At 34.0% G+C, this 12,634-nt stretch overlaps 1 protein-coding gene across 1 annotated transcript in view; it reads right to left on the reverse strand.

The window, feature by feature from the left end:
* LOC149800891 (putative elongator complex protein 1) overlaps nucleotides 1-12,553 on the reverse strand; it is a 104,105-nt gene extending 91,552 nt beyond the window's left edge. The window contains exons 1-6 of the mRNA XM_089954952.1: nucleotides 12,389-12,553; nucleotides 9,997-10,158; nucleotides 8,136-8,288; nucleotides 4,399-4,480; nucleotides 1,616-1,696; nucleotides 770-855 (exon numbers count right to left, since the gene is read on the reverse strand). Of these exons, the coding sequence (XP_089811078.1) occupies nucleotides 770-855; nucleotides 1,616-1,696; nucleotides 4,399-4,480; nucleotides 8,136-8,288; nucleotides 9,997-10,146 (552 nt within the window). The 5' untranslated portion in view covers nucleotides 10,147-10,158; nucleotides 12,389-12,553. The remainder of the gene's footprint in view (nucleotides 1-769; nucleotides 856-1,615; nucleotides 1,697-4,398; nucleotides 4,481-8,135; nucleotides 8,289-9,996; nucleotides 10,159-12,388) is intronic.
* Nucleotides 12,554-12,634: the final 81 nt, after the last annotated feature.

Consider the following 12,634-nt stretch of genomic DNA (forward strand, 5'->3'; position numbering starts at 1 on the left):
CATTTCCAAAATTGCAAAATACTTAGTATTAATAGTGATGTTTTGAGAGAGAGAGATCTCAGAGTTTTTGGGCTTTTAAACACTTGATGTAAAGTTGTAGTTTTTTGGTTGTGACTAGCTTTGAGTTTTTGAGTTTTATTTTAATTTATCAGATTCTAAAAGATTAATTTGTTTCTCTGGAAATATTTAGCACTCATACAGAATTCTTGAACGGAGACATTTCTTTCAAATTTTGCTTGGGTTTCCAAGACCGGAGGATTAATTATTGTGTTTCTACTAGGAACTGTAACTTCAACACAGAACAAGTTACAGCATACGTCATTGCCTTCCATCTTGTATTCTTCGTCGGGACTCAAACTTGAAATCATTAGAACATTTCATTATTAGGACTTCTAAAATTTTATTTGTGGATTATTCTTGGATTATTTTTGTATTTGATTCTGGAAACCGTAAGTTATTTGTAAAAAAATTTTACAGCATTTTTCCAGGGAAATAAAATATTTATTATACTTTTCAAAGCTTGTTGTTTTCACTCTTTCTTGTGTTACTGTTTATTCGAGCCTGAACATGTAACATAAGACAACCATGATGAAACCTTTCTGGCCACAATATTATACAACTGTATACACCCATACATACAACTAACTGTGTAGAACTGGAATGGACACTGCATTATACAACAGCAGATCTTCAGATGTGTTGTTCATAGTCATATGTGTCAAGCATAAGATAATATAGTACGAGTCCTGAAAATCATTAAAATTCTTACCTCGGCTTTTTTACGGGCTGCTGACTTGCCCTCAGAGCCATGAAACTGTGTCTCCTTCTTGCCCCATCCCAACTGTACTAGTTCAGCTGTAAGAACATAATTGTTTCAATATTTTGCTACAAGTCAATTTAATTTCAGAAATTTTTTTATTACAGATGTGCATTTAGTTTCTTAACATAGCAGCACTGTCATTGCCATTATTATCATTTGAGCCATTTTTCTTTTCTTAAATCACTCATTCAATAAATTAAATTCATTAATTAATGCATGTGTCACTAACGTAAATCAATCACTCTCATTGAATTTTGGGCACTTCAGTTTCACTGTCATTCCGACTGTTCTTATTTATATCTTGTGTGATATTCACAGTAAACTGATCAAGTTGCAGTACATAAATGTAAGTCAAAAACTAATGACCAAACTTTGCATGTAGAGTTGCAGAACATAAATGTAAGTCAAAAACTAATGACCACACTTTGCATGTAGATTTGCTGAACATAAATGTAAGTCAAAAACTAATGACCATACTTTGAATGTAGAGTTGCCGAACATAAATGTAAGTAAAAAACTATTGACCATACTTTGCACATTTTCATATGCAACCTCAGATAAACTTAATAAGGATCATTGAACTATAACTGCATTCTATCTATAATGTGTTCTTATCTGGCTACAAATGAACCCAAATAAAACATTTTTATTGTACATTTAAACATTGCACATGATATAACTCTGAGTGATGAAAATGCTTAAATCTCCCAAAAGTATTTTGCCAGACTTCAAAGACTCATGCATTTTAAACATCACACACAGTAATATATTGATTCTAAACACTTCACCACAAACCTTCCCCAAACTCTTCTGCACACACTGGGGTCTCTGTTATTGGGTCCCACTCTCTGTTCATCATCAAAACTGTGCCCTGTCCTGAAAAAGATGGATTACGAAAAATGACCTATATGGCACATATAAATATCATAACATCTCTCATCTTGTTCATCAATTAAAGCAACTTCAGTGTTCTTAGAAACTAAAATTCTATAAACAGTTTGAAGAAAAAAATCAGCACTGAACAATATATGTGCATCCTTCTCAAGTTAATGGCATATAATGATAACAAGCCTTTGTCAAAATATAACCAAAATACAATCAAAAGTTTTAAAAATGAGGAATAAGTTGCTAGTCCCAGTACAGGGTTGCACAAAAATTTAAATTACTGCCATGTCTATCATGTGCTAAAAAAAAAATAACATGTACCGACCACAAAAACATCTATTTACCTATGGCAGACAGCAAGGCCACCATGTCAATCAACCTTACTTAGCAGCTCTTTGTCTTTTTACCTATGACCAATAGCCAACACCAGCTGTTACATGTTGCAAGTAACTGCACTGTATTACATAATGTATGCAAACATGTGGAAGCTAAACCTGGCAAGGTCCCAAAAAATAGAATAAAATGCAGACCAATAGCAAGGTCACCATGTCAATCAATGTTACTTAGCATCTCTGTATCTCATTACCTATGAACAATAGCAAGGTTACCATGCAAATCAACCTTACATAGCCCCTCCTTATCTCTTTACCTATGACCAATAGCAATGCTACCATGACTAATCAACCTTACATAGCCCCTCCTTATCTCATTACCTATGACCAATAGCAATGCTACCATGCAAATCAACCTTACTTTGCCCCTCCTTATCTCATTACCTATGAATAGCAATGCTACCATGACTAATCAACCTTACTTAGCCCCTCCTTATCACTTTACCTATAACCAATAGCAATGCTACCATGCAAATCAACCTTACTTTGCCCCTCCTATCTCATTACCTATGAATAGCAATGCTACCATGACTAATCAACCTTACTTAGCCCCTCCTTATCACTTTACCTATAACCAATAGCAATGCTACCATGCAAATCAACCTTACTTTGCCCCTCCTTATCTCATTACCTATGAATAGCAATGCTACCATGACTAATCAACCTTACTTAGCCCCTCCTTATCACTTTACCTATAACCAATAGCAATGCTACCATGCAAATCAACCTTACTTTGCCCCTCCTTATCTCATTACCTATGACCAACAGCAATGCTACCATGCAAATCAATCGTACATAGCCCCTCCTTATCTCTTTACCTATAACCTATAGCAAGTAACTATAATAAGTAGTAATAAATAGTAACAATGAGCTGGAACAATTTAAAAGTATCAATTAACTTTTAGCTAAAATTTTAAGCAAGCACAAAATCTGTAAAAAGAAAACACGACAAATTTTGAAATTAGTCAAGATTTTCAAGAGTTTGTGTGGGGCGTATTAGTTACAATATTTGCTAATGTGTAATGCATACCAAATGCATACAACATATTGATCCAGATCTGCATTCCACACTCTCAGATCAGAGTCTGGACCAGGTTGCACTAAATATCTAAAATGGAGATGTTTCAATATTTTTCTCATTGTTTGGTTTCAAGTTATAATTTTTTCACTGAATGTTTGCAAAAAGGTGAACTTTATACATGGGTATGTATGGTCTTAGCAAAAAGGTGAACTATATACATGGGTATGCATGGTCTTTGCAATATGGTGAACTTTATACATGGGTATGCATGGTCTCTGCAAAAAGGTGAACTGTATACATGGGTATGCATGGTCTTTGCAATAAGAATGAACTTTATACATGGGTATGCATGGTCTCTGCAAAAAGGTGAACTTTATACATGGGTATGCATGGTCTTTGCAATATAGATGAACTTTATACATGGGTATGCATGGTCTCTGCAATAAGGATGAACTTTATACATGGGTATGTATGGTCTTTGCAATAAGGATGAACTTTATACATGGGTATGCATGGTCTCTGCAATAAGGTGAACGTTATACATGGGTATGCATGGTCTCTGCAATAAGGTGAACTTTATACATGGGTATGCATGGTCTTTGCAATAAAGATGAACTTTATACATGGGCATGCATGGTCTTTGCAATAAGGATGAACTTCATACATGGGTATGCATGGTCTTTGCAATAAAGATAAACTTTATACATGGGTATGCATGGTCTTTGCAATAAGGATGAACTTTATACACGGGTATGCATGGTCTTTGCAATAAAGATAAACTTTATACATGGCCATTATGGTCTCTGCAATAAGGTGAACTTTATACATGGGTATGCATAGTCTCTGCAATAAAGATGAACTTTATACATGGGTATGCATGGTCTTTGCAATAAGGATGAACTTTATACATGGGTATGCATGATCTCTGCAATAAGGTGAACATTAAACATGGGTATACATGGTCTTTGCGATAAGGATGAACTTTATACATGGGTATGTATGGTCTCTGCAATAAGGTGAACTTTATACATGGGTATGCATGGTCTCTGCAATAATGTGAACTCTATACATGGGTATGCATGATCTCTGCAATAAGGTGAACTTTATACATGGGTATGCCAGATCTCTGCAAAAAGGTGAACTTTATACATGGGTATACATGGTCTCTGCAATAAAGGTGAACTTTATACATGGGTATGCATGATCTCTGCAATAAGATGGGTATGTATAGTCTTTGCAATAAGGTTAACTTATACATGGGCATTTATGGTGCAAATTACCTGTTGTGAGGATCACTAGGCAAATGTCTGGACTCCAGCTCATCGCTGTAAAGCCACTGTCTACACTACCTACACACTCCAGCTAAAACAGAGAATTGTTTTATGAGGCAAGATTTTATAAGAAAAGTTAACTTGTGACTTACCAAAATACGTAAAATTTTGATAGAGTATGTCCTAAGACTAAACATCACAAATATCAACATGGCTGCTAAAAAGCTACACCACTGCTACGAGTGCCACTCTGGACATTGTTTTGATACTGCATATCCTAACCAAACATTCCAACTAAGTCTGAATGAAACTGGCACAACCAATCTGAAGCAGATGAAAATATGTTTTCCTGTTTTCTATATGACTGATAATGGAAACCACACTGCTGCTAGCCACAATTGAAAACATTTTGCTAAAGTATGTCAGACGAAACACTCCTGCTATGTTTGACTGAAATCAGCTCAGCCATTTCAGTGAAGTAAAAAACAGGATTATGAACTGGTTGTTACAGAAACCACACCGCTACTAAGATAACAAAACCAGACAAATTTTTAAAAAAACATGTGCTAAGAAACATTCCTCCCAAATTGATAAAAATCAAATCAGTTGTTCTGGGGAAGACGCCAAAGAAAGGTTTCCATTAGTTGCAATGGAAACCACTTTTGCTAATGAAGGAACAGCATACATAATCTAATCTTGGTAAAGACATTCCTGAAGAACATACCAAGTTTAAATAAAATTAACCCATCGGTTTCTGAGAAGTTAAGAGAATAGCAATGTTAGGAGACAATGCAATGCCATACTAAAGGCAGATCTGAACTTAAAGCCAGGTGGGCTATTAAAAATTGATATCAATATCACATCTTTCCACCAACTTGCAAACATAAGTTTTGCCAACATATAAAATTGCTCCTGACATGACAACATAGATAGGGTAGCCATCTTGTGAATGATAATTCACTACTGAAAATTTTTCTAATTTATCAATGCTTTAAATAAAATGGTAAGTATGCAACATTTTCATGTGTAAATGGTCTAGTTCTGTCTAATGCCTGTAAATATTTACAAAATCTATAAAAGTATAAATAAACCTGCATACAACCATGAGTGACACAGGAACTACCTATTCTAATTAAATTATGTATTTCCACATCTCTTTAAGGGTAAATGTAATTAATTTAATTTTAAATACATACAATTTAATCTACACTATTCCAATTAAATTACATATATTCACCTCTCTTTATGATGATTCTTTGGTAGGACATGTTTGATAATTCTTTTCCTAAAGTATATGACCTTTATGTCAAACGTGGCATGCAGGATTACAAATATGGTTGCCCAGTAGTATTTTCTGATTGCACAGTCATTTATGGCAAATTGTCCGCAAGATTGTGTATTCAAAATTATTCAACAACATTTGTGTTATATATACAATCAGTTACAGCTGAACTCAATATTAATCTTGCCAGTGGAAATTGTCACACATGTTTACACACTTATTTAATTGGTCTGACATCAGCAAATAAAAGAATATTGAAAAAGTTTCCTTTCTAATGGTGTTATGTTGTCTGAAAACACACACACATATAAGGGTTGTAACAACGACTAAAGTGTAATTCAGGATGTGACTGTTTCCAAGTTTATACGTCTGGACAAACAAAATTTTCCTTTTCAATGAAACAAAACCATGTATTTTTTTAACTGGTCATATAATAAATGAATACAAACAAAATTAAGGCAGTTGGTAACTGTCATAATTGTTATTTTTTAAGATGTTACAGATAAAACAGTTCTCAGTGTCTTTACCTTTCCATTCTTTAATTCAAGGAGAATATAGTATACTTTATCCACTATATTAATTTTAATAACCTTAATTCAGTTTCAGATCAATGAATTTTCCAAGACACTGGAAACATAAACAAATGACCATATTACATTCACTTTTTTATTTCATTTTTAAGTAACACTGCATGCTATATTCACTTTAAACACACTTTAACAAATTTCAACACAGAAGGTTTGTAATCAAAATCCATAATTCTGGACCTGGCATTCCTTGGACTGCCAGTACATTTTTCCTTCCACATTCATTACATCATGTGCATAAAGTGAATCACATTCCAATGTTTTCTTATTTTTTGGCTCATGGGACTGTCTGCTTCCATGACTCATTCCAGAAATTGTTTGGTTTCTATGGTATTATGTTTTCTTCAAAAAAATACATGCATCTACTAATTTCTGTTGGCATCTTTTATAAAAACCATGTTCACCTGAAGCTATGCACTTGGCAAATACACACATGTGAATCACATGTTCAACAATTGCTAATAGTGCTTGCTGCATAATAGCAGTTTGGGAATCAAATTCAGCTTTCAAACATTGCTTATTTGTGACAGACTGGTGGATTGCAATTATTATAAGTAAAAAAACATAATGTCTACTGGTGAAAACTCCATGCTAAAATGACCATCCATTCACAAGGAATATATTTATCAGGAATTTTAAGATGGCCACAAAGCAGCCAAAGTTGATATAAGACTGGTACCATTTTCTTTTACAATCAACTAGATATCATAATATGTAATGATTGTAAAAACCCATGTCAATATAGCCTTCAAATTTGAATGCTGAAAACCAGATCAGCATGACTTTCATTCGTAGCCAACTAAAAAGTCTTTAAATGAAATTATGTAGGTTATAATGACACTTCTACTTCTGACAATATCACTGGCAAGATCAGGCCAAAACAATGGGAGCTTTGTGACTTGTCCAAGGACAATCTGCAGCAGCTGACCCTGACTGGTCATTACAGGTATCAAACATGACCATGGACTAATGGTGTAATGCTCTACCAAATGATTTATCATATTTCCTCTTCTAGCGAAAACCACATGTTGATATGACCATCCATTGAGGAGTAGTAATAGGTCTGTCAATTTATGACCAACTAGACATCATAATAAGTCTTCTGATAAAAGACCCAGGTCTATATGACTTTATGTTCAGGAGGAATGGCAATAGCAAGAATTTCATGATGGTTGTCATGATGTTCCTACTGGATGTCAGATCAGCATCATTTTCATTTAGCACTAACTACATATCCTAAAAGTCTTGTAGTGAAAATCCAATATCAACGTGACTTTCCATTCGGGTTGGTGTAGTGAAAACAAGCTTTATAATATGGCCACCTTAGTGGCCACATTGGATTTCTGAGTTGTACCATTTTATTTCAGACCATCTAGAACAGGGATCTGAAACTCACATCACCCTGAAGGCTGCATGAGGGCATTTTTGTTAGTCCAAGGGCCACTCCACCTTTGTTATCTCTCACAACACCTTGTGACACAGGCAGGCCACATGTGACTCATGGTCCACGTATTTGAGACCTCTGATCATGGGATGAATTTGTGTGTAAAGTTTTATGGCAATCCGTGAAGTAGTTCAGAAGCAGCAGCAAAAACAAACTTATACTAACATATAGACATCAGATGATATGCGATGGACAACCAAAGGACAATAGGCAATTCCACTTGTTCTTCTGGTCTAAAAACTTGAATCTTTTAAAAATATAGATTGAAGATTTACTTTAGATAAACCTGATTGAAGTAATAGTAACAGCAGCAGCAACAACAGCAACAATAATACTAATAATAACAATAACAGTGGCTGATGTAGAACTTGATAAAAAAAAACTAAACTTCCATTCAGAGGTCACCAGTGTGAAGACCTGACTTTGTTATTACCTGTCCTTGTTCCACATTCCACAACAACAGGTTTCCAGTGTTAGTTGCTACACATAAGGCTTGTTCATCTGATAGGTAATATATACCAACAACTTTACCACTGCCATCTACTGGTACATAGCCCTCATCCACAAGGGAGATAATTGCAAAGATCTGAAATAATTATTACCTGTTTGTGCATTGTTATTTTCATTCTTTATTATTATAACAAAAATAATGTTTTTGCAACTTTGCACACAAGACCACATTGCATAATCCATTGCTACCTGTCACTGACTTACACATATCAAGAGATTTCTAAGTAAAATCAAAACTTGATTTGTGTATGCAAAACATGTATGTTACCCTGATGCCAATTATGGCCAAGTTTGAAAAGGTCTTACAAAAATAATAACTTGAAGTCTGATAGGTGCAGAAAAGTATTAAAATCAAAATAAATCTTAAATTGTAAGTAAAAAGAAAAGTCTGATCAAATCAACTACATATGCACAGATGAAAATATGCCTCAAAATCTACATTTTCTCTACACGAAGTTGTTTTTCTGTAACTGTGCTAAAAATCTTGACCATAATGGATGGACAGGTGAGATCACTTTAAAATACCCACTGCAAATGCAGTATGGGTTTATAAAATAAAACATAAAATCAATACCTGTTAATCAATCAATCAGAGAGGCAATTTTATATTTATTTCAATAATTTACTCATAAATTGCTCCAATATGGCAATGAAACCTTGCATTTTATTTCTTTACAATCTTTTTATTTGCTTAACACTTGAAAGACACCCTTACAAGCACCATTCCATTAATTATGTTAACTCTTCAATGTCAGGAGAACATGTAATTGTTACATAAAAAATTAATGTACAGTCTTTACTGATAAACATCAGTCTATATTCCTGAATACTTTATTACAATGATTTTATACTATGTTAATTATATCATCAACTAATATTGGAATACTGCTGAAATTCATAATAAATCATCTTTTTATCCAAATCAATCCATAATGAATTAACAATCAATTAATCAGTCCTCATGATGTCTTTCTAATAACAGTAATTTCTGTCAAGTAATTCAAGAGAAGACCAGCAACATCTGATTGAACAAAAAAGAAGTTGAAAGGAATGCAAATCCTACCTGTATAAGAGCTAGCAGTCACAGTCATGTGTCAGATCAACTCATTTCAATTGATCAATCAAACACTATTATAAGTATTACTATGCAGCTAGTACAATTAAACTATCTTAAATTAGACAATTCATTCATGCATTAAATTCATTAAATTAAATATTAATTTTTGTTCTAACATTTAATTCTAATTTTTTTCTAACCAAATAATTCAATACTGGTTGTTGAATGATCTGCACCTTCAAAAAACTTCCAGATGAAAATTATTGATTACTTGGACTTTTACAATTGTGTCCATGTACTAAATTGGGTCAAGAATAGAGGACAGCTTGTCAAATCATAACAAATAACAGGGTAGTACAAATTTTGTGCAACACACACAGCTATCATTGTGACATCACTGTGTGTAACATTCAATTCAGTTTGTACTTTACCATAGCTTTAGGATAAGCTTGTCCAAAAAATGCCCACATGTTTTAACACTGATTTTGCCAAGTATACTTCTTTGGGCATGCATATAATGACCTTCCAAGGAATACAGATGTATAAGGATCCAACTAAAGTAAATAATCACCATTTAAAATGTACATATAATCAATTCTACAAAATTATGCATATTACTAAATAGTCAGTACTGACTAGTACAAAACTTGTAATTTACATTACAGTAATTTAATCTAACCAGTACCATCCTCAATAGCAAAAGAAATTGGAAACTACATATATATACTTCTCCATGTTTGGGGTCCAAAACAGCCAGGTGTGTTGCTGTGGCAACATAGATATGTCCTGTATCACAGTCGATATTCATACAGTGTAAATTTGCCAAATCTGGTCGCTCTGCAACCCTTAGACTGTCTAACAGTTTTAAATTCTTCATGGCTTACTTCAGCTAAACAAAAAGAACGAACATGAAAATATCATTTAGTAAGAGTCATCGATTTAAAGTGGGTATCACAACATCTTCCAAATGCATGAGTACTAATCAAGTATTGAGGATACTACATGCAATAGCTTAAGGAAAAGTAAACAGTGGTTGAAAAATACATGCTAATCAAATATGCCCAACATTGCCCTGTCTCTTCTTCAAACATTATAGATCTTTTATAGTGTAAAAGATAAGCCAAGTCCTGCAGTGCAAGACATCAACTCCTGTGCATGATCCCCCCCCCCCCATCATGCAACTCAGGGTTGACATCTAACATCTAACACTGTAGGACTGGATGTTGACCCAAATATTTATGATAAATTTCTCAGTTGATGTCTTTCTCTGTACCACTAGTTTTGGTGGGGAAGTGTACGAACTGACAATGAAAGCATTTTAAGATGTGCAAGATAAATATATTGTATCTAATTCCTACTACTTTGTAGGGCAGGTGCAGTTTAATGTGATTATTCAGCACTTGAAAGGCTATACATTGTAGCCATTATATTTTCGAGGAGCAAGAACTGAGGAAGATTCAGAGAACCACAGGAAGCTACTGGCTAGCTTTCTCACATACCCATGCTGGTTGAACCAAAACTGGAACCAAAGTGGAAAGAGGTCAGATGTGAGTGACCTGTAAAGGAGAGAACCTTTAACTATCAGCCACCATTGTATAATACCATAGTTTTACAATGTAAGATGTCAATCCTGATAAACATGATGGTGGCTCAATCATTATGCATATCAGGGTCAAGATATTACATTGTATGACTACATAACCCCACAAATGGGACTGAAGCAGTGTTCACAGAGTTTATTAACTATACTGTCATGGCCTCAACAAGCTGAGGCTATGAATTTTGATCCTAAAGTTGCTAATGAAGCAAACAATACAGTCCATGATACCAGTTTGTGTCTCTTCTTACAAAGAATGAGCTTCTGTTTGACTTGGAACATTTTCTATCTCTGTGACATGTTCATTCAATCAGATGGCCTCAGACCACAATTAGTTCCCGTTGAGGTAGACCAAAATCAGGAAGATATTAAAACAAAAAGTACCAAATTCAATGGTCATCATGACAGTTAAAAAGGGTGTGAATCACAGTTTACTTGTTCTGATAGTTAAAAGATCTGATGACATTAAAATATGGTAAATTTCAAAGTTTACAAAGCTGTATAAAATTGTTATTTGCCTGCTTTGCAACGAAGATGGTGATGATGTATGCAAAAGGTCACCTAACTTCATGTCAGTCAGGCACCTTTAACTTCAATCAAACCATTTACCATATTCATACACAAAAATGAGCCTCTCAACACATGATGAAATGTTCATGTAATAAGGTGACTTTGTATGTTCAGAAAGTTTCAAAAGTGTACGAGTTACAGTGAAAAAAGTAAATAATGAATGCTTAAACATAACAAAGAAGGAAAATAGCTGTGGTCTGTGGCTAGGTGCTCTATTTCAAAATTGCTCTGAATGTTTAGAGGACACTGAGTCATTTTTTTAAGACCTTGCAATTTATTTTTAGGTGGAATAAACTAAAGAGATTTCAGTCTGTAATAATGTACATATGAATTGTTCTACTGGATGGCACATGTGGCAAAATGATTGTCATGCATTTAGCATACATTTTTCAAGTTGATTTACATTTTGTGCAAGTTCCTAACATCAGGACAAGTATATGCAATCATAAAAATATTTTTTTCTGTATTACCACATATCTGAGTAACACCCTTTGCATAACCCGGAATCTATATGGCATCTGTTTATCATTTCAGATTTAAACTGGAAATTAAATTAATTTTAATATAGAGCAAAGAACAATAGACATATATAATATCTTGACGGTCATTATTTTTATTTCCTTTTTTGCTGATCGCAAACTTTAAGACCGACGATAACAGAGTGCTCCGGTATATATATATATATATATATATATATATATATATATATATATATATATACCAATCTACTCAGCGTTACCGAATGTATGGTGTTGATAGTTGCAATGTATGTCGATATGAACTATGTTTACATCATTAGTGCACGAAATGAATTTGGTCATTTTAGTTACTTTCGAGACGCCAAAGCTGACTCAATGAGAAACAGAGCGGATATTCTTTGCGATGCTGTCCAGAAGGAACTAAAAATTATAATATTTCGAGTTTACGTGGGCAAAAAAGTAAAATTGTTAACCTGCTAGCATAAACTAATCTCAGAATCAGCTCACTCTGCTTGCAAGTTTTCAATAAGTTGAAAATTTACTTATAGTTACAAAACATCACCAGCAAATAATGCAATTTTAGGCTGTAAGTTCTTCCATCACTATTTCAACGTGTTACAGGGAGCTGCCATATTTAATCAGACTGATTTCGTACTTCTTTTCACGCCTTAGGCACCCAACGAATCTTTTTGATATGATGTATAAATGGGGCGATACAC

This window comes from Sinohyriopsis cumingii, chromosome 4 (assembly GCF_028554795.1).
Source record: "Sinohyriopsis cumingii isolate HCF-2022 chromosome 4, ASM2855479v2, whole genome shotgun sequence".
Lineage (NCBI taxonomy): Eukaryota > Metazoa > Mollusca > Bivalvia > Unionida > Unionidae > Sinohyriopsis > Sinohyriopsis cumingii.